Source organism: Lissotriton vulgaris, chromosome 11, assembly GCF_964263255.1.
Source record: "Lissotriton vulgaris chromosome 11, aLisVul1.2, whole genome shotgun sequence".
NCBI lineage: Eukaryota > Metazoa > Chordata > Amphibia > Caudata > Salamandridae > Lissotriton > Lissotriton vulgaris.
This window is the reverse complement of record NC_141699.1, coordinates 556,574,409-556,597,945: the sequence shown is the minus strand read 5'-3', so window position 1 is coordinate 556,597,945 and position 23,537 is coordinate 556,574,409. Positions and strand designations below refer to the sequence as shown.

Below are 23,537 nucleotides of genomic sequence, written 5' to 3'. Positions count from 1 at the left end.
CAATTCATGTTCAGGGTGTCGAACAAAAACTACACAGCTTTAACAAGATGATCCTGAAGGTGCAGCGCGACCGAGAAACCGCTTTTCAAATGTGCCACTGTCATTGTACCCGAATAATCGATAAATTAGCCGCCGTCCATTCTTTTTTTTTTTTTTTTTTGCAAAACCTTTATTGCACATTTGCATAGTACACAGCGGAACGCCTACAACCCTGCGGGCCGGCCGCTATCAAGGATCAGTGCATAGCGTGTTTCCAGTAAAACAAGTAGCGAGGTTATAAAGGATAAGACCTACTGGAGTAGTAAAAGTGCATGTAGATCAAATATTCAATGCAGGAATTGAGGTTTTGGTGGAGTTTTTTTCATTTTTTTGGAAAACAACAAACACAGAACATTAACAAGTAGGAATGGTCATTTGGTCTGGCATGAGTCAGAGCAGCAAAGATAACAATCGTCCCTCGGGAACATGGGGATTCGGGGTCCCCGGTCAGTACCTGCGTGTCTCCTAGTCCCATGAACCCCCCTCCCCCCTCACAGTTCCACAGTGTAGGTGCCCATAGGTTGCCTCCCGCCACAAGTAGGGACGCCATCTCACTTCTGCAACCCGTCTAAGTTACCCTCCTTCACCCTCATCATCAGAATCTTCCAGGTCCTCCTCCCGCAAGGGCTCACAAAGGTCCCCTCTATATTCGTTCCACTTCAGCCAGATCTTATTCCATTTCACCGGGCAGGCTCGGTTAGAGTAGACCGCCCGTTCGGTGAACATCACACGATCCATGTTAAGGCACCATTGGGATTTAGTTGGGAGATCCGCTGCCCCCCAGCGTTGCGCTATGTCCCTCTTTGCCACCATTATCCCTGCCGTGACCCAAAGCCGCTCATAACGGGACAGATCGGTGGGTTCCCAGATGTTCAGTAGGCTCCGTCTTGGGTTAGGCAGTATAGAGTGATTAAGTGTCTGTGAGAGAGTGCGGTGTATTTGTTTCCAATATTCCTGTATCTTGGGGCAGTCCCATATGGTGTGGAAGAACGTGCCCTCCTCCCTGCACCCTCGCAGACAGTAGGGGTGAGGCGCTCTGTGTATGCGGTGCAGCATTGTCCGTGTGTAATAAACCCGGTGCAGGATCTTAAATTGTACCAGTCGCATACGTGCTGAGATGCCAACCTCTTTGGGGGACCCAAGTGCCTCGTTCCACTCGTGTTCGTCCATGTCATCAATTTCCCCTTCCCACTTCTCTTTCAGGTGGGATGTGGGGTCGGGGGTGTTATTAAGTAACTTGCGATAAGTGAGGGACGTCGCACGTTCCAACATGTAGTCTGTGAGTAAGCGGTCCTCTAAGGGTGAGGATTCTGGCAATGGTGTGGTGGCTGGGATCGCCGCAAGCATAGCATGGCGTATCTGAATGTATCTATATAGTTCCCTATCATTGAGCTCATAGAGTTCCTGGAGGCGGGTAAAAGGTACCACCTCATTTCCCTCCCACAGATCGCCCACCGTAGATATACCTATTGTGTCCCATTGTGTAAACCCCTTGGTGTTCCTGAGGTTGCCCAGTGCGCGGGAGTCCCACAGTGGTGTCATCTTCGTGATTTTCCCTTTCCAGCCCAGAGCTGTCGTCGCCGCATGCCAAATTTGTACAGTTAATTTGGTGGGGCCGACCAAGGTCCATACCTTGCGGTGGTCGTACAGCGGACCCAACATGCCCTCCGTGCCCAGCTGCGCCCTGTCGGAATGGTATGCCGGCTCGGTGTGTGGTGCGTGGAGCCATTGGTTAATAGGTTTGAGGTGGGCCGCCCAGTAATATAGTTTTAGGTCTGGAAGCGCAATTCCTCCGCTATACCAGTCCTTGCGCAATTTGGGTTGTGCCACTCTTGCCGGGAGAGCGCCCCATAGGAGGTTGGAGACCAGTGCTGCCACCTTCTGAAAAAATTTGGGGGGTACCGGGTAGGGCGAATTTTCGAGGACATAGAGGAAGCGCGGTAGCGCCATCATCTTATATAGGGCTGCCCGGCCCAGAAGTGTCAGCGGTAGGCCCGACCAGAACTCGACATCTCGTTTGAGCCTATCCATGGGCGGTTTCAGGTTTTTATCCATGAATTCCGATGCATCTTTAGTAACGTGTATGCCTAGGTATTTGAGTGACGATCCCGCCAGTCGCAATGGACACGTATCGTCTAGAGTCGGAGCCGGACCTCGCAAAACATATAATTCCGATTTGGACCAGTTCAGCGTGTAGCCGGAGATCCTGCCGTATGTGTCGCAGATGCGCAAGAGGGCCGGTATGCTCTCCTCAGGTTCTGTGAGATATACGAGCATGTCATCTGCGTAGAGAGACAGGCGGTCTTCCCAACCCCCGGTCCCCGGTACACCCTTGAGGAGGGGAGAGGCATGTATGAGAGTTGCCAGGGGCTCTAATGAGAGAGCAAACAGCAGTGGTGACAGTGGGCAACCCTGCCGTGTGCCTCTTCCTAACGGGAAAGTGCGCGATATATGGCCATTTGCCACTACATGGGCCACCGGGGCCGCGTAGAGCAATCTGGCCCATGCCAGGAAGCGAGGTCCAAACCCCATCCGCTTCAACGTTTCGAAGAGGTACTCCCACTCCACCAGGTCAAACGCCATTTTGGCATCCAGCGCCAGAATAACCGCCGGGTCTGTGATAGCGTCAGATCGAGCCAGGAGACCATGTAGCCGCCGCAGATTCTGAGCAGTGTTCCTGTGCGGCATAAACCCGGACTGATCCGGGTGTATAATCGAGGACCGGTGGGGCAGGAGTCTTTGCGCCAGGAGTTTGGCCAGGATTTTCACCTCCGCGTTTAAGAGGGAAATAGGTCGATACGAGGAGCATTCCTCCGGCGGCTTGCCCGGTTTTGGGATTGTCACAATAGTCGCCACACGCTGATCTAGCGGAAGGGAGCCCCCCTCCAGGCAATCCTTGAACATCCCCAACAGGTATGTGCTAAGAGTGTCCGGCATCACCTGATACCACTCTACCGGTATCCCGTTCGGACCGGAGGCCTTGCCCGGGTTCAGTGCCGCAATGGCCATCTGGACCTCGTCGGTTGTAATGTCAGCTTCCAAGTCGTTCGATGCCTCTGGGGATAGGGTCTGGACTGCAATCGGCGCGAGGAGTGCCCTGGCTTCCTCCGTTGTAACCTGACGTGTTGGGGTGTATACTTGCTCAAAGTGGGTCGCTAGCAACTCCGTTATATGTCTCGGGTCGGTGTGTGTTACCCCCTGCGCATCTTTTAGGCTCTGGATACCCCTGGAGCTGCCCTCACGTTTATCGAGCCACGCCAGCATCTTCCCCGCCTTGTCCCCCACTTCGTAGACCCTATTCTGAGTGTCCGTGATGTGACCCTTAACTACTGTCCGTAAGAGGTCAGTGTAGAGCTGCTGCTGGAGAGTAAGTGCGTGTAGGGTGGAGGGAGAAGGGTGGGACTCATGGGCCCTGGTCCGTTCCTGCACAGTGATTTCTAGGTCCGCCAGTTCTTGTGTTTGCTGCCTCTTATGTCCGGTTATAGTGTTAATGGCTTGACCCCGCAGAACAGTTTTGTATGCCTCCCATAGCGTCGCCTGGGAACGCACCGATTGTGAGTTTTCGAGGAAATAGTGTTTCGTGGCTTGTTTAAGTGCCTTGCGAACCTGTGGGATCTTGAGACAAGAAGCGTGCAGGGGATAAATGCGCCTACGTGATTTCGTCTGTAGAGAAAGCGTCAGTGTGAGCGGGGAGTGATCTGAAATACCTCGGGGGTGAATCACCGAAGTGTCTACGTGGCTAAGGGCCTCCCCCAGGGATAGGAAGTGGTCTATGCGCGACAGGCTACCGTGCACCGCGGAGTGAAAGGTGTATTGCTGCGTGCCTGGGTGTAGGTGTCGCCAAATGTCGGTCAGGCCCATGGCCGTGGTGAAGCGCCGGAAGTATGTCTCCCCCCCAGTCTGCTTTGGAGTGGGGTATTTATCTAGTTGTGGATCCTGGACAGCATTAAAGTCTCCCCCCAGAATGATCGCTCCCTCAGGGAGAGTCAGGAGGAAGTCTCCTAATCTTGGGAGGTGCACTGAGTGCAAGGCAGGCGGGACGTACACTGACACTAGATTCAGGAGTTTCCCTTCCCATTGCCCCTGCACTGCCGCGAAGCAGCCCTGGTCGTCAGTTTTGGTGGATAGGGGCAGGAATCGTGAGTGTTTTTGCACGAGTACGCCGGTTCCCCTGGAGCCGGACGTGAAGGCAGAGTGGGCCCACATTTTGTAACCTCGTCTATCTACGGCCTTAGTAGCTCCCCCCATCAGGTGTGTTTCTTGTAATAGGGCCACAGTAGGATGCAGGCGCTTCACAGCAGTTAAAACCAATCCACGCTTTACCCTATCACCCAGGCCCCTCACAATCCAGGACAGCACGGTTAATGGCGGAGACTGTGCCTCTGTAGGGTTCAGAGTCCCCGTCTGTACAGTATTACTAGCCATCGGGGAGTATGCGGCGCCCCGGAGATGGCACTGCTTTGTTGGCTGCGCCACCGCGCAGCAAGGCGATCAGAGTTCTCATGGGGGCATAGTGTCACAGTTTATTCTCAACAGTGTCCCCCGAATTCCAGCGGTCCTGAAACAATGTCCTCGACCCCTTGTACCCATTCCTAACAAGAACCATTCAAAACAATCCCCCCTCCCTGCCCCCCTGCTTAACGGACCTCCAACTGCCCGCCACCCCAACTTAGCAGAGTGCAATACCCTTCCCAATGAACACAGTACTTGCTTGTAAGGGGGAGAGCGCCTCCCCGGGTTGGCGGCTCCCCTGTAGGCTCTCGGGGTTGCCATGCCAGAGTCAACGTGCTGCTGTGAAAGATCAGTTAGTGCCGGTGGTCGGCGAGGTAGTGCAGTTCAGTGGCCGTCGCCGGAGTCAATCAGTTTCGCCACCCCCTTCAAAGCCATGGGAAGGCGAGCGTTCTGCGCCTACCACGCGCCCTGATGCCTGCGAGCCATTCCTGCTGCCTCCTCTGCGGTCCGATTCTTGTCTGTTCGTCCTGCGCTGTCTCCCAACGGTGTGCCAGCCTTCCAGCCAGTCTCGGGCTGTGTCAGGGGAGTCAAAGAACCATACTTTCTTGTCCGCCACCACTCGTAGCCTGGCTGGAAATATCATGGAGTAGGGTAGTTCTTTCTCCCGTAGAGTCTTCTTTACCTCCAGGAACGTCCTCCTCTTCCTCGATACCTCCGCTGTGTAATCCGGGAAGAAAGCGATTTTGGAGTTTTGGATCTGGATGGTCGGCGCCACTCTAGCAGCCTGCAAAATGGCGTCTCTGTCCTGGAAATTAAACAGCCTCGCCAGTATTGGTCGCGGCGGGCCTCCGGTCTTAGGCTTCCCTCCCGGAACCCGATGGGCTCTTTCGACCGAGAAGAAGTTCGATAGGCCTTTAGGCTGAAGCCGAGTCTTCACCAGATCCTCCACGTACAGGTCTAGGGCCCCCGTGTCTTCCGATTCCGGAACGCCCAGGATACGAACATTATTGCGCCTTGAGCGACCTTCCTGGTCGTCCAGCTTGTCTCTAAGGAGTTTGTTGTCCGTTTGCAGGCGCTCCATCGCAATTTGCAGTTCAGACACGTCCTCAATCAAAGATTTCGTGACCACTTCGACTTGCTTGACCCGTTCGTTCATTTTTTGCAAATCCGCCCTGATTAAGGTGACTTCGGTCGCCGTGGCCCCCACAGTTTCTTGTACCTGCGCCAGCGCCGCCAGGACATCGTCCAGTGTGGCTTTCTTCCCCGCCTCCGCCTCCGCCATTTTCCCTCCAACGGTTTTGCGTTGGTCTTGTGGTGGCGAGCGTCGGTCATATGCAAATTTGTCCAGCTTAGCCTGGGTCGTAGTGTTCTTGGGGCCTCTGTGCGACATGGCGTGGTTCCTGTCAGGGCGGCACAGTGACTTCCCCGGTCGCCTGCGCCGAGTAATGGCGGCGATGAACCTGGAGGATCCGTCGTCTTCCAAGTCTCCTGTAGCGCTGAATGTGCCCGGAGAGGGTCAACAGGTGGTCGGAGGGTGGGCACTCGGGCTCCGGTCTCTTCGGAGAGAGTTAGCGGGTCCTCGGAAGGAGGCGATCGTTGAGCCGGCACTTCCGGACTTTCGGACCCGACTGTCGGCTACTTCCGGCTGGGCTCAACCCGGCTGTGGCTCCGAGGTTCTGTGGCCGCGTGTAGGCCCGGCTCCTCCTCCGCCTTCGGCCCGCGGCTACTTGCTGTTTCGGGCTTTCGCCGCACCGGAAAGTTCCGGAGATGGTCGCTGCACGGTCTCTGGGTCCGGTTCCCCTTCTGGAGCCGGAATGGATCAGGATAATTGTGCGGATTGATGCGGAAAGCCGCCTTTACCCGGGAGCCTCCCTAAGCTGCGGCCGCCATCGTTGGCTGCTAGCCACGCCCCCCCCCCCCGCCGTCCATTCTTAACGGATATTGATCTGGAAGGTCCCGATCCCCTAGTGGGGCAAAAAAGTAGTGAAACGGAGTCAACCTCTGTATCGATCAAACCTACTAAATTAATAACACCTAAACCCAAGTCACCAAATGTTTTCGACAACTTAAGCGCCCAGGATCCTCCTCTCCAAGAACAATGCAACCAGTCGTTGGAAAGTCACCTAAAAATACTAACGCTTTTATCTAAGCGAGAGCGAAAAAGACTAAAAGTCCAGAAAGCGCAAACAAATAAATCAGGTTCAGGACTCATTCACGGCAACAACACTTGAAAACGGAACACACCAAGAAGACAATACATTCCAAAACCACATGGAAGTAGCAACCTCTAAGGAGCAACCGATGCCACTCTCAAATCCGCCCAAGACCTCAAACCACTATACAAGGGAGTCGCCCTCGCTAGAGAAAATATACAGTTTATTTAAACCCGTAGGCAGAAAGGAAAAACACTAACCAAAAACTTAAATGGGCTCAAACAAGGCTGCGTTTTAGCACCTTGTCTGTTTAACATTTACACGTCAGATCTCGACAAGTGCCTTCAGACAATCCCAGGTGACCCCCCCAAAATTGGGTAAAATACCGACACCGTGCCTCCAATATGCAGATGATATTGTGCTGCTAGCACAAACACCAGTTGGCCTGCAGAAATTGATTTACGGAATTAGGAACCTACATCACTTCAAACCAACTTACGATCAATCACCAAAAGACAAAAGTCATGCGTTTCTCCAAACACAATAAAACATTTGAATAGGCGTACCTTTTCCTGGAAATTTGGCGAACAACCACTGGCCCGTGTAGATTCCTATAAATATCTAGGCTTTCTGCTAGATTGCAAACTTAACTTTAAGCAACAGATGGAGCAAGGACGCATAAAAGCAAAGCAACTGTTATTTGCCTTCAAAACTCTGAAGAAAAAGCTTATAGGCTGCTCTACCGATCATCTGTTAAAAGTGATCGCCACAAAATTTCTACCCTCCATCTCGTATGGCTCTGAAATCCTGAATACCAAAGATGCCACAATACTAAATACAGCACAATCCATATTCTTCAAAAGACTGTTTCTATTATCGTTACATACCTCACAAGAACAAATCCAGTTAGAATTTGGACTAAAAAAACTGATTATGGCCAGACAAGGCGCCCTAGTAAAGTTCTATTGGAGGACGAGGGAGGCAGAAGATCATACTTTAGCTCACCGCTGTTGGGTTGAGATTGAAAATCAAGGAAGACAAGCTAACTCGACCACGACATTCCTGAAGGAATATTTGTCGGCATTACAGCTAGAGGTGGCCTGGTCTACACTAGTAACGTATTATAGATTCAAAAGCGGGTGAGTGCCACAACCAAGTGGATCTCTTTGTTAACCGATAAAACGTTTTTTGCAAAAAAACATCTTGCCTGGGCTGTGATACAGGCCTACCAGAGGCTAAAACCGCAACAGTATTTGACTGAACACTTTTCCTACCACAAAAAGCATTACCTTATGTTACTACAAATGGGATCATTCCCCTCAAAGGATTTCACCCCAAAATGGAAATGTATATGGCCTTCTAAGGAATGCTGCCTCTGTTGTCAAGGTGAGGAGTCACTACTACATTTACTATGTATATGTCCTTTTTTACTGAAAACCCGTAAATACATTCTTCGGGAGATTTTAAGGAAAGAACAGATAAGAACATGTAGAACTGCAGTCATCAGGTGTCTTGGAGGGCTATCTATTCCCCTCTCCTGTAATGCCATAACATTCTGGAAAATAGCAGCAAAGAAACTGGAAAAATTGAACTAAGCTAAGCAGCCAATAAACAACCTGCCTGCTGACTTTTCATAAATATACTGCCCTACTTGTTAGCCTTTTAACTGTGGTAATGACTCCAATGTTTTTTTGCCTCCTATGTTTAAAAATAAAATAAAATGTTCATTTAATTTTCTATGTTTTATGATGGTTTGCCATCCTTTCACGATTTTTAAAGAATCAATAAAAGTATTTTTGACTTGACTTGAGTCCTGGCTGGGAGCGAAGTGGCGTAGAGTATGCATGGTGTGGTTGCGCACTGCCATTACACACATTTTCAATTGAAATTATTACATTTGCACTTACATTTCTACTGATACAACAATACAACACACAAATGATAATGAGTAGAAATAGTATCATCTAGTGTTTTGATTTGCGTTGATTGTATTAAAATATTTGTGTTCACCACACTTCAGAAGTAGAACAAATGTGTTTGATTTGTGTGTTTCTAATTCTGAAATATCTGCACAGTTCGTTTACAAACATTTACATTTTGTTGTGTACTAGAAAAACGCGTTTCCTTTACTGTACAGAGAAGTTTGTCACATAAATCCTTTCACACTGAAGTCAGAGAAAGAAAAGTAAATACCAAGCTCCCTTGGAAGACCAAGCCTGACATTTGACCTCTGTCTTTGAATGCACAGCAGATGTGACAAGATGAAAACAAAATGTATAGGCTGTTTACAGAAAACAATACTCATGGAAGAATACAGTAAACCGGCTATGCTCTGCAGGATTCACTAACTCAAGCTGAAACAAATAAAGCCAGCAAATGGATAGCAAGCAAATGCGAGTTACAAAACCAATGGTAAACAATGGACGGAATACATTCCCAGGGAAGCTTTCCGAATGTCCATAAGAAGTCTTTTTGCAGTCTGGTAGGCTCAGACCTAAAAACCGGGACAGCTGTTGACCTAGAAATAGGACTAAATGTTGGCCCTGGTCAGTGCAATGTCAATATTTCAGTATTTAGTCCCATGCTGGGGTGTGTTCCAAAGTAAGGTTTGTGATTCCGACCCCTTGGGTGATGGGCTTTTAGGGGTAGATTAATCTGTAATTAAATCCTGAGATGCTTCATGAACGAAGTCAGGCAATCCATCAGGAGACTGTGAGCTCAGCTCGTCATGAGCCGTGGAACGCTCGCATGCGGGGATAATTCCCCTGCTGTGCTGAGCGTTCCACGGGAACGGGTGTGGTCATGACGAGCTGAGCTCGTCATGAGCACAGGAGCGCCGTGCCTCATGACGAGCTGAGCTCGTCATGAGCATGCGGGCGCCGTGAGCGCCCCCCTTCCCCCCAGCACAGCGGGAAAATAACTCCCGCAGCGAAGGGGTTAATGTGCGTATTCACCCAACCCTCTCTCAAACCCAGGACATTCATTTATTTTGGCAAAAAGTATTGCGGTGCTGAAACAGTCCTTGAAACTCTAGGACTATCCATGCTAATCTGGGATGTCTGGTTACCCTATGTTTCATGCAAAAAACGTGCAAATAAATAAATGTTGTGCTATGCCATTCCCATTAATCTTGTGCGTTTGCAGAAAATTTTCACCATGAACAGTACACAGTTACACGATGTGGTGTAATACCATAATTCCTTTTAATAAGAGTAAGTAAAATGATGTTGCTTACACGGGCCTAGATTTAAGGTCCCACAACAATCGCTTTACAACTTTGATGTGCTGGTTTATTTTTCAAATACCTTTCACTCAGGAAACTCTGAACAGAATTAAAAAGGAATAGGGAAGTGTCAGAATGAAAGGGGTTACTTTACCCACGGCCAAATTTAGTTTTCACAGGATTCAGCCATTGGGCCTCTGCAGTAGCCTAGAGGGTAGATTTATCAGTCTTCAGGAGAAGCAACATGCTAAATGCACCTTTTGCCTTAGATGCCTGCTGAGTGAATGCAGCAGATAGACCTTCACCCAGCACCATAAAATACCTTTTTGTGCCAAAGCTTGCAGTGTGGAAAGCGGATGGGGCTGGACTGGCCATACCGGGCATCATGTGTATGCCCGGGAGGTTGGAAGGGGTTGGGCCAGTTTTGTTACTGGTGACGGGTTTTGCAGCGGCGCTGCAATATCGATCCCCAGTAACAAAAGCAGCAAGCCAGCTTAACCCACTCACTTCAATTTCCAGCCTCCCAGGGCCAGCCAATGCTTTACTCTTGCACCCCTCCACCCACCCTTCAATACTCCCCTTGGAGTAGTCATACTTGCTCACTACGCACTGTGCGGGGCTGGTCCGACAAAGGTTCCAGGGCTGCTTTGGGTTCCCAGTCCATCTCTGAATGCAGAGCTGAGATCAACTCTAAAAATCTTTTCCCCAGCTGCACTGAAGCAAAAATATCCCAGTTGCAGTGCTTTTACAGACAACTTGGGGTGGTGTGGGAGTAGTGTAATTGTGGTGTGGGGTAGCAGCACAAGGGAGAGAGCTCGAAAACACATCTCATAAAGTATGGAATGAAAAATTAAAAAGTAATTTCCTAAATGTGGAAGGGTACAAGTTGCCCTTCAACTTACTGGTAATAAGGCTGTGTTCTGGGGGGAGGGGGTGGGTGAATGGGGATTCAAGCAATTCAATAAAAAGACGCACCCAAAGGAGTGACAATAAATTCAACCACTAGTAGGCAATGTGCGACCTCTGAGCCCACTTTAAGTTCCCAATAGGTCTTTCCGAACCAGGCATCTTGCGCTGTCTGATAAGGAAGACCTAACAAACACCAGCGTCTGAAACCTCATACTTTCATTGTAGAAAATATGACTTAGAAGTGAGATGTATTTACAGGTCTGTGCGAGGACCTTTTCTCCCGAAGAGAAGGGGCGCTGCTGATGACTGGGTTGCTTTGGCAGATGTTCGCGGTGGTTGCAGAGCTGGAGGGGCAGTGGGTTCAGTGTGCCCTGGGTGTGCGCCTTGGGTGGAGCAGATCTGAACCGAGGCGCGTTGGCAGAGGGAGCAGCACCGTAGAACTATAGGGCCTGGATGCAGAAGCACACGGCGGTGATCTCTGCCACGGAGCCTGCCTGTCCCCTTCGCTGGCATTGTGTTTCTGTTCTCGGATATGCGCTGTTTGTTTGCCTGTGTTTTGCTGAATGAGCACCCCGCCCTCAGTCCCTCAATGTAACAGTGCCTGTGTCTGTTTTTTCCAGGACGCCGTGTCACCATGACCCCTCGTGCCGGCTGTGTGCTGCCGGCGATTATTTTCTTTGTGGCTTCTTGGCACGCGGCCCGGTTCGAGGAAGACCTGACGAGGCCCCCCTTGGGCGGCATCACGGCCTCCACCTTCCTGCAGGACCTCCTGCACCGCTATGGCGAGAACGACACGCTGTCCCTGCAGCAGCTCAAGGCCCTGCTGAACCGCCTGGATGTGGGCGTGGGCCGCGAGAACCTGTCGCGCTCGGAGCCGCAGCGGAGGAACTTGACCAGGGTAAGTAAGGGGTCTTTACCGTGTGCGCCCACTCTGGGGAAAAGTTGGCAACTTTTGAACTTTGTGCTGTGTAATGACGGTCAAAGCCCACCCGACACATCCTTGTTATAATTTCATTTCTCAATTAATCATAAGCAGCCCCAGCGCCCTAAAAGTCCCCCCCCCCTTTACTGTGTTTCAGCCCGAGATGCTGCAGCTTCCAGGACACACACCGTTCTTTAGTTTGTGTGTGCTGGATTGCGTTGCAGATGGCGCCTTAGTGAATAGTGACCACTTCCTGCAAAGTAATGTGTAGTTCATCCACAGTTTAAGCGCATTAAAAAAAAGTATGGGAACCGTGCTAAAAAATAATTCATTTTCCATTGATTCCTACGTTAAGAGAGCTTAGTTGATTAATGCCATAACTGCAGATGTTTGTTTGTGTAACCAGTCACAGAACTGAATTCTGGTTGATGCACTGTCGAACGGTGACCTGTACAGTGCTATGAAGTCCCATCATGTGATTGAAAGCACCATGAATAAGCAGTCATTATTTAAAAATAGTACTGCAGTAGAAGGTAGGCTGCCACGGCCCACATTTACTAACACATCGTGCCAGATTAGCATCCAACCCAGCGCAAAGTCTTGAAGTGGGATTTACTTTCTAATTCATATCATGATTGGGGTTGGAAATGTTGCAAAAGTAATTCAAATTAGCACTCTACACATCTTAGCGCTTTGTTGCTTCAAGGGGTATTCTACAGGTGGTACATGGGTGTTCCCTTGCAATCCCCCCATGGGTTTTGTCGCAAATCTTTATCTTCTTACATTGGTTGACCGCAATTTCTACCAAAACATATGTCTTATTGAAGCAGGCATAACTGTAAAGCAACTTAAATCGCCTCTTTTTTCCAACTTTGCATGTGTTCTACACTGTACAGCACACCTACAAAGTGCAAAAAGTATTAAACCATAGAATTTTGTATTGGAACAGTCCCTTTCCAGTACAAAACCTGTTCTTGTGTTCGGTGAACAACACTTACAATGCAACTTTTACATCACAGAGCCTTTACAACGCAACTTTTACATCGCAGAGCCTTTAAAACGCAACCATTACAACGCAAACTATTACAACGCATGCTCTGGGGGGCGCTCTAGGATAGGGAATAGGTTAATTTACTATCCAATAACCTTCCCTAGTGTCCACGGGGACTGGAGTTGGAATAGTAAATTAAACTATTCACTATCCAGCGCCCCAAAGCACTATGCGTTGTAATGGACTGCGTTGTAATAATTGCGTTGTAAAGGCATGCAATGTAAATGCATGCGTTGTAACGTTGTACATCCCTTGTGTTCACGCATAAAACCTTACACTATGGTGTAAGAGTATTTGTGTGGCGCAAGGCAGCCTGAAGTGCGCCAGTGCAGCGAGCCAGGGTAACCGTTCCATATCTTGAAAAACAAGGAACTTTTTCTGCTGTCTTTCAAACAACGCAGTGCAGCAACTTTGATTGCCCTGCCGTGATTGAAAAGTTCGTAAATCTCTTCTTTGTGTTTAAAATGAAACAAGTGAGTTAATATATATTTTTAGTAAAACGCGATCATACTATAGCTAGTGCAAATGTTTTTACTTTGTTTCCATTAGAAGGACGCATTCCAGAGCTCAGCTGAAACACACTAGCATTACCTCACAAAAAGAATAAATCTTTTTCAACAAGAAACCTCCAATAACTCCATCATTTAAAGGCCTACACTAGCTCCCAAGGAGCCTTTTGATTTGCTGATTAACCAGTTGTGCACAATTATATTTCTTTCAGATAGCAGGCACCCTGGCGAGAAGGCTTGTTTCTTCTTTCTTTCGCTCTGTTTTAAAAAAAAAAAATAACACTTCCATGCTTGCGGCGGTGGAAAGTTAAAGGTGGATCAGAATATTCTTATTAGTGGACTTTGACAGCTTTGACAGGTTCATAGCCAAATCCCTATTGGTCCTGGTGCAGTAAAGTATCTGGGGACTCAAACTAATATATCACTAGTGCAATGCTATAAAGCCAAAGCATTTAGATTTGTCAGTGTTTGGTTATTGAGTAGTAGACCTGGCCCCACACGTCTACCTGCCCTTTTCAATAAACTTCATGCTTCAAGCCACCAACTTTACACAATATCAGCGACATGAGCACAGTGGCATCTCTCTAACTCACAGACGTCACTAACATGTACACACCACAGGTGGCAGCAATCCCATGAGCATGAACAAGCTGCAGTAATGAAGAAGCCCAAACCAGAAGCCACTGAGGGAAAAAATCACAGCACGCCCTCAACTTGGCCCAGTGAAATACATTTGGGTCATAAGAAGACCAAACACTTGGGCAATAAAATCCTTTAGGTGGCTATAGTGATGACTCCAGAAACCCTCAGCAGGCTTCTGCTGAACTAAGTACCCCGTGCAGGCCCACAGGCATCCTAAACGATCCTATTTGTGTTCCATTCTTTTCGTAATATAAGTCAAAGTCCTTTAGTGCGTAAGGAATATGTTATCAAATGTATTCAATAAAAACAGTAAACTTTGCTTCCTTTGTTCAGAGGAAAACAGATGGCTGTAAAGTAACCTATGTTTTGTCTTATCAGTCCAATCTAGACTTTGGCTATTTCCTCAAACTATGTCCTAGATAACTACTCATTGCGGAGGAAATAGCACACTGATTGGCTCTTATTGTGCAATTCTAAGTGATAGAGGAATGGACATTGAGAACCTCAAGAACATTTATTGGATCCTAATCAAACATTTTACCTTTTGACCAACGAAAAACAAAGAATATCAGCAGTGGGAGCATGGTTACTTGGATATGAGACTAGTTTTGCAATAGGTTTGCAATATGCAAATTACCGGATGAGGTTTCAAGTCTGCAGATATGTTTATAGGCTTACTGAGAGACCATGGTTTTAACACCTTGGCTGCTAGGCGTTTTCCCCCTCCTGTGCTGTAAATCACTATTCACCTTTATTCATGACGAGCTCAGCTCGTCATCAGCACAGCTCAACTGTGCATCATGACGAGCTCAGCTCGTCATGAGCATCGAAAGGGTTAAAGACCCCTTTCCTAAAGAAAGTCTTTGAGAAGCAAAGGTCAGCTCATCATGCAGTACACTGGAGCTGTGCTTATGACGAGTTGACCTTGTCATGAACAATGGAATTTCTAAAATTCCAGCACAGGAGGGGAAAACCCCTTAGCAGCCAAGAGGTTAAATAAGTTGAGCATGATACACTATCTTAAGTCTGGAGCCCCTGTCTTAACAGAATATATAAGAAGGATTGTGTTGCACGTGATCCACAAGGCTCCCCCAAGGAAAGTTTGCAACTACTTTTAGCCTGGCTCTGTGGGACATGTGAGCCACAAAAGTTTCTATGAATTGGCAGGAAGTCCTTGTCCTCTACAGGCATCTCTTCACGTCAGCAGAAGGGGTTGACTGTAGTCCCACAGTGACAGCCCTGCATCCTGACCTCTTTTTATGACTGGTTTGGAACAACGAGGTTCAAGATCTAATGCAGTTGGTTGACTTTTGTTACTCATTGAAGTGTCACAGAGCCATGTGTTCTGACTTCCTATCGGAGGAGGACTTGCATGTAAAGCAGTTTTTTTTCCAGATCATGGGACTGACAGCGGTTTACTTGACATTATTCTTGGTGTGTCTTGTCCTTAACCATTGGTCCTTCTTGGTAATATTGCACTCTGATTGGACTGACCAGGTGTTCCCTTTGTACTCCTAACACCAATAGTAGCTTGGGCAAATAGGATTATTTGAGGAGTGGTAGGTAGTAAGTTTTGAAAGTAGAAGTATGGAGGAATAACGCAATAAAAGCAATGTCCATTCAGAGTTGTTGCAATTATCGGTCCATAGTTGTAGTGGTAATAACTAAGAAATTACAAATAGACATGTCCATTAATACCAGAATGTCATAGTACATTTGGGACTGAGAAATTCCCCCTAAGTATAGCACTTGCATGACAAGTCACTTTTGTTTGGAGCTTTATTTAGCATAGATTGTATTGCTGCTAGGTTCGGCCCTGGTGCAATTTCCAGAGTTATCATCCTCTGGCACTGATCGTGACTGACTAACCTTCACCCTGGTGATCCTGGCTGTTTTGTGCTCCACTTCAGCTCCCTCGGGGGTGCCTGGAGGCCCCAAGTAGCTGATGGGGCTCCAGACTGAGCTTTTGGTGATTGTTAGGCTCCTAGTCAGCCATGCTCAGGCTCTTCCAGTCCCTGTTTTGAAGCTAACACTCTTACTCCACTGGATGTTTTTCCAGTGGCTCAGCCGCCGACTTCAGATCTGCTATAGGATTTAGAAAACTCTGCAAAAAAAGGCCATTCTGATTGGGACTAGGTATAAAACAGATGGACCAGTCCTGTTTCCCACCCATCTTGGAGGGCACACCCTAGATATCATCGGGGTTAACTTCCCTATATTGGTGAAGAGACCGAGGCCGGTTGCTTGGACCTACCACTTTCCCATATTCTTTTCTTGGGTATTGAAGAATCCCTCTCGACCGGCCCACTGCCATCGCCCCCCAGCCTCTAGGAGAGTGGACTCAGGGGTGCTCAGTGCTTCTCTGGCTGTTTCCCGCCCCTCCCTTTCAGGGGACTTGGAGGATAACGTATCCCATTTTGCTGATTGGATCACTGGCTCGGTTGCTTCTCTGTCCGATCCTTGCCAGTCTAAGTTGAGGAGAGAGTCCCCCTCCAAGCCCTGGTTCTCCTCCAAATTGAGGATCTTGAAACATGAGTGTAAAATGGCAGAGAGAGCCTGGCGTGCCTGTGGCTACCGTCCAACTGACACACACACTCTCAGAGCTAAACAAAGACTCTAGTATGCGGCCATAGGAGAGGCCAAAAGCCAGTATTATGCCACTCGCACTGAAAGAGCAAATAACTATTCTAAAGAAATCTTCTCTATTGTACAGAGTTTTTTGGCCCCCAGTGCACAGGTGACAGTCACACCTGTTTCAGATACTTGGTGTAACACCTTGGCGTCATTCTTTAGGGATAAAATAATCAGCATCCAAGAATCGCTATTCATTTCTTCGAGGAGTCTTGGTGCAGTGTTATCCTTACCTATTAGCAGGGCTGAGCCACTCTTCACCTTTTCGGAGTTTAGGCCAGTTGATTCTGCCAGCTACCTTAAAATTCTTAAGGCTCTTAAGTCTGGCTCTCCCAACGACCCCTGTGCTGCCAGGCTTTTGTCAGATCTAGCTGACACCATAAATACAGAAGTGAATCTCATGATCAATAAATCACTATGTATGGCTTGTGTGCCTAAGGCTTGGAAACATGCCCTGATTCTTCCATTACTTAAGAAGCCGTCTCCTGATCCATTGGTGCCTGAGAATTATCGCCCTATCTCGTTGCTACCAAGTTTGGCGAAAGTATGCGAGAAGGCTGTCGCCTTCCAACTCACCAATTTTGTTGAGGAGGAAAACAGGCTTCATCCGGCCCAGTTGGGTTTCCGTGCTGCCCATAGCACGGAATCCGCATTGCTGGAGGTCACTCAGGCAATTCGGAGTGCTTGGATGCTGGCGGGAGAGCAGCATTGGTTATGCTTGATCTCTCAGCGGCATTCGATACCGTCCCTCACTCCACGCTCCTCAATCGCCTGTCTGAAATAGGCATCTCCGGCAAGGCTCTTCAATTGATTAGCTCCTTCCTGGAGGGTCGGCAGCAGCAGATCTGGCTCCCCCCCCCCCCCCCCCCGAGTGCCTCTGCGTCCATGCCTGTGACCACGGGGGTGCCGGAGGGGTCATCACTTAGCCCCCTCCTGTTTAACATCTATGTGACTCCGCTGGTGTATCTTGCGGAGTCACTGGGGGCTAAGGTTATGGCATACGCAGATGATACCCAGTTGTTGTTTACTTGGCACAAGGTGGAAGATTCCGTTGGGACAGCCCAGCACTGCTTATCCTCCGTCTTCCACTGGCTGGCCAATGCACAGCTGAAATGTAATGAAGGGAAGTCGGAGGTGCTGTTGTTTGGCTCCTTTCCATCGGATTTTAGAGAGAGGTTTTCGCCTCCGGGTTTCCCCCGGCCCTCTGAAAGAAAAGGAGCCGTAAAAAACCTTGGCGTCTGGTTTGACGAAAATCTGAACTTTGTGACGCAAGTTAAGAAATTGTACGGCATACTGAAGAGCTTGAGGAAGCCTCTCCCCTTTTTGCCTAACACCTCTCGAGAAACTGTGGTCCGTGCGTTAATTCTGTATCGCTTGGACTATGCCAATGCCCTCTTGGTCGGCTGTCCGGGTTTCCTTGTAAAAAAACTGCAAGTGGTGCAAAACTCGGCGGTCAGACTTCTTGTGGGTTTGTCTTCCAGGGACAGCGTGCGGACAAATTTGCGGGTCCTGCACTGGCTCCCAGTTGAATTGCGCCTTAAATTTAAAATGCTGACAATTGCTCAACGGGCCCTGTATGGCACAGGCCCCATCTATCTGCAAAAGAGATTCGCCTTCTATGCGCCTGGGAGACAACTTCGTTCCTCTGCTCAATTGCTGATGCAGACCCCGAAGTTCAAGCGCTAGCGTCTCGCCGGGACACTTTGCCTGAGTAGCCGTGTGCTCTACAAGACACCCCCATAACATAACATTTGTGTGCAGGGCCGGTTTGGCCTGGAATCTGTTGCCCCTAGCCTTGCGGAGCACTCAAGACTCATTGCTGTTCAAGAGGAAACTCAAAACGCTGCTCTTTTAATCAGCTGAGTGTGCATTTCTTTCTTTCTGAAGCGAGCGCCGGGACACTTCCAAGTAGCTGTGCGCTTTATAAATTAAATATAACATAACATGGAGTAAAAATCACCTTACAGACCGTTGCCTCGTTGTGAATACTCTTTACAAGGCTGGGTTGGATTCAGTCCCACTCAGATGTCTAATATTGTTTACCACGTCAATAATAATAACAATGAGGTGGGCCATCCTTGCAAACCCCCGCCTAGTAGACAAATACTTATTATGACTGTTCGCCTCCGCAGAATGACAGTGGCCTAAACAACCTTGCTGGAGATAGGTCAGAAGTGCCTTTTTGCGACCTCTCACTGAAGAACTGGTCTTATTCATGGCGCAGGGCTGCGGAAGTCCTTGAGCTGCCATTACCTGTAGAAAAGAAAAAGCCAACCTCCTCACAGAGATGTTACTATCTGTCTTTTTGGCAATCAAGGCACTACTCCACTGCAATTAGATGTTTAAGGACCCCATTTTGGTCGTTTGGGACAATTCGGGTTCTGCTCTGGCTGTGGACCCCCAAAAATCTGCTGCCGGCACCTGGGGGCCCAAAAGTCTTGACTGCTCATCTCTCCTCAGAGAGATTTGTGGTGCAGACTAGCTCACCCTCAATGCAGTGTTGTTCGATTGCCATCTGCCGCTAAGCTTTGATGTGCTCCAATGTGTTTTTTGAGTGAAGTGCAAGCAAATTTAAAAGACGTGTTCTTTTGATTGAGCTTACATTTTCTGCAAGAGTCAGCCCTGGAGTCATTTTAAGCAGGAATGGGCCATTACCTGGTCTTTTGGACTGGCTTTTCCTGTGGGACAGTTCTATTAGTAATACTACAAGTTCATGGGATATTCCTGATTACTTCCTTTTAAGGGTCTCCAGCCATTACAACTTGTTCAGCAGCAAAACAAGCTCTTTCGCAACTACAGGGAATGCAGCAGTTCAAAAGACCACAATAAGCAACAGTCCTTCTCCGCCCCAGTCCCTCGCCTACGCAAAACTTCTTAAGTCCACCATTGAGGGAACATGTGCATCATGAGGCGAGAAGGGTGTCCTATAACTTGGTATGCTGCTAGTCTATCACTACGGATCATTAGATCCTTTAGATAGTTGAGCAAGGCTACGTCCTTCCCTTCCAGTTATTGCTTTCTCCCATCCCGTCCCCCAGGCACCTTTCACCAGGAGGTTTCCACTCTGTTGAGCAAATGGGTTGTGGAGTTGATTCCAGAGAACAACATCAGACAAGGGTGTTACCATAACTATTTCCTTTTCTCAAGGGACACTCTGGTGTCCAGCCCATTCTTGACCGCCATGTTTTCAACTCCTTTTTCCAGATGAAAAAAGGTCAAGATGCTGAATCTTCTAAGAATTCTGGATCCGGGCGGTGAGCCTCGCGGCTATGCATCTGCTATCTTTGGCTCCTGCCCATAACACCTCGGCTTTCAGCTTTTATATTGACCGGACCAGTGAAATTCGGTTCACTGACCAATGTTTCCTGGGTTATATTGGCTTCAGGAAGGAAAATATGACTCGGAAACCGATCATTTCCAGCTAGATCGTTCTTTTAAATCAAGATTTGCTATGCCCCTGCCAAAAAGTGGCCCATTTCACCAGGGCAAATTCTTTGGCACTGGCCAGGGCGTTCCTGTGTTTGCCATGACACAACATTGGGTTCAGCCTACGCTTTCACAAGGCTTTACTGTCTCAACTCTGAAGTCCGCAGAGATAGCCATTGTGCCAAATCAATGTTGCAGAACATGAAATGACAGGACAGGAAATCTATTTTCGTGGCTTGACCATCTACTCCGACTTACCACCTGAAAGGTATTACTTGGTTATTGATTCAATAAATTAGGAATCTGCAGGTAGAAATATCCATTGGAAGAACATTTACATAGTACATTTCTGGTAGATACATTATCTACTTGCAGATTCCTCACCACTCCTGACTCCTTTATAATGAGTGGTCTTGCGGCTTGTTAATAGGCTCCCAAGTTGGATTTGATATACTGCAATATCTGTCAATCCCATGGGCCTCGTCTCTACATCTGACAGTGTGGAAAAATGGACTAGGAACTGACATCAGTGGAATCCTATTTGGCTCCTTAATGTCATATTCTGGAGTGGGTGGTGAGGCGCAATCCTGAAGTCTGGTCTGAATTGAGACTGCACCTAGTGGTTTAAGAGCACTGTTACAAGATTTCTGATCCAGTATGGCGCCTTGAGGCAATTCAAAGGAAGGAATCTGCAGGTAAATGGAGTATCCACCAGAAAGATCATTCCCAAAAGTAAGTAGCTTGTTCTTTCTACCTGACCCCTCAGTCAGTTCTTTTTACTTGGACAACACTTCATTACAGCCCAGTGTGATTTCTGCCGATTTATCGTAGCATTTAAGTATTCTAGGGTTTCCTGCTGCCTTATTTTGAAGAAGAGAAGTATGGGTCCTAGTAACTCTCAGCACTCTATTTGATGCCAGCTTTTTTCATATAATTGACAGTCTCTCAATGGGATAAATGTGTTTGAATATATGTTCTCCTTTACTATTGTTATAAAGTTGAGAAAATGCATGCTCTCGCCATGAGCATATAAGAGTCTTCCCTTTTCATCAGCCTTCTGCTCTCCTACGTTCCAAATAATCGCCATCAACTCCACTTCTGGGTCCTGATTTGGCATTCTAGTCTCTTTCTCAGTGTGTGTGTGTGTGTGTGTGTGTGTGTGTGTGTATCCCTGAAAGGTATTACTTGTTTATTGATTCAATAAATTAGGAATCTCTCTATATCTCGGACGAGGGAGATGGATACAGCGAGTGAGTACGATAAAGGTGAAGAGGATGACTACAAAGGTGGCGAAATATAATTGGGAATAGGAAATGGCATCTTGAGATATACCAATTTGGAGATAATAACTTTGATAAAACAATGTATTGTGGGACATTGATGCCTTCCTGTTGCTTTATACACCCTCGACGTTGGAAATGCTGCCCATTGATTGATCATAACCCCACCAATATGGAAATACATTGGAATATTTAGGAGGCCATAAGCTGCGCTGAAGATCAAATTATTTATTTGCACTGAAGAAGGGCGATGCCGAAATGCATTTGCAGTTATAAATCAAGTTAATACTCCTGTGAGTGCTCCGAATTTTCTTATCGTAGTTGTTGCGAAACATCGACATATTCATCATCAGTTCGGAGGCCTCGGCCGTGGTTCGATGGCTTGGGTGAAGCGAGGAAATTGATTTATGTTCGCCGTCCGAACCGCTGCTATCGGATCCCGTCGCCCAAAGACATGGATTATACAAGTCCATGGTGCCCTGCCATAGGAGGGACACCTGCAGAGATACGGTGAATTCAATCATGCAGCAGGCGAGGGAGATGAATACAGCGAGTGAGTATAATCAAGATGAAGGGGATGAATACAAAGGTGGTGAAATATAATCGGGAATAGGAAATGGCATCTTGAGATATACTAATTTGGAGAGAATAACTTTGATAAAACAATGTATTGTGGGACATTGATTGTTGTATAACATTTTAGGACCCTAGTGTAATTTTCCCGATTCATGCCCTTATTTAGGTATAAATCACCATGTTCTTATATAGGCATAGAAATCATAACGATATTTAGACCTAGCTCATGCAGTCCAAATACGGCATGGCTACTTCCACTAGTTCTGAAAATCCACAAAGATTTCTTGGAAAAATCGGCTTCAGCAGTTAGGGACTTCCCCTTGCTTAACTATTGATTTGTCCAGGAAGTCATTGACTTTTCAAAGAACTGAGACTCTTTGATGACGTTATTATGTCCACCTTTATGTCAAACTCGGCACCTTCAAGGTATAAATATGCCCACACTTGCCCAAGCAAACACACGGTGGTTTGGAGCAGTTCGACTATCTACTTGCTCGACGCAGCTCGCTACAGCAAGTGCCGAAGGAAGCCGACCCTCCAGCAGACGCACTGAGAGAGACGCTGTCTTTTCTCTTGCCGAGAAATCCAGCTCCAGTGTCTCCAAGCTCCCCTTGCGGGGAGACAGAGAGATACCAGACCTCCTTTATTCTAAACCAAGGTAAGGAGCTGATTAGACCTAAGAGAAATCTTGGATAGATTATTGGCAAAAGAACACTAAACTTATGCTACACCACACTTACTCCTTCCCTCGTACTAGACTTAGGTTAGGTACATTGGGGTAGGCGTATTTTAGAAGCACCAGTTGAGTACTGTTTAGTCTTTCTTTATGTATGTATTTTATGGCTTAGAAACCATACCATGCTTTTACAGTATTATTTTATAATACTCTTCTTGCTGTATGCATTATACTTTACAGCCAGTATTGCGATTGTAGCAGTTCATTTCTTCTGTATGAGAAAGAAGACTGTTCAATAAATACTTTTATTGAAAATGCCTGTCTCTCTATTTCTCTGCACCTCTGGTGAAACGTAGCATGCACAAATGACTGAGTAAAATATTTATCTGTTGTTTCCACGACTCTGAAGATCAGTTTTATCTTGAGGAAACAAAGTTCTCATGTTTATGCGGTTGTCAGAAACTAATCCCTTCTTGTGAATTCGAGAACGTTTGTAGTGACCTCTGAGTTACCTGGAAATCACAATTAAGTCTAACATATTCGATAGAAACCTAGTCCACCTAAGTCCTACGTCACATCTCTAGGATGGTATGGTATGGTATGGTAAAAAGTTTTATACCGCGCTCGGACACCGTACGGTTTCATGGCGCTCATGACAAATGCGGGGAGGCAGGGACGTGTGTTTTACTCAACAGCAGACTGAAAAAGATAAGTTTTTAGCAGTTTACGAAAAAAGCCATAGGTGGAGCAGTGACGGATGGCAGGAGGGAAAGCATTCCAGATTTTGGGGGCGCAAAAACAAAAACGGGAGCCGCCATGTTTTTTCCGTTTGGTTTTTGGAATGACTAGCAGATTGTGACCAGAGGAGCGGAGGTTTCTAGAAGGGACATAGCATTTCAATTTAGAAGAGATGAAAATAGGAGCAAGATCAGCTAGGGATATATTATTCCAATGCGCAGAGCCTATTGGGAATATAGGAACTACACTACATGGCGCCCAACGTTTGGTAAGACACTAATTTAACGGTAGATACTAGAGTAACTCAGTC

General features: G+C 47.5%; 1 protein-coding gene across 3 annotated transcripts in view; it reads left to right on the top strand.

Annotated features, from left to right (window-relative positions):
- The window catches only part of SLC39A14 (solute carrier family 39 member 14), a 207,066-nt gene that overhangs the window by 84,493 nt on the left and 99,036 nt on the right, over window positions 1-23,537 (top strand). For all 3 annotated transcript variants that reach the window (XM_086943634.1, XM_086943635.1, XM_086943636.1), the window contains exon 2: window positions 11,397-11,674. In XM_086943634.1, coding sequence (XP_086799760.1) covers window positions 11,411-11,674 — 264 coding nt within the window. In that variant the 5' untranslated portion in view covers window positions 11,397-11,410. The remainder of the gene's footprint in view (window positions 1-11,396; window positions 11,675-23,537) is intronic.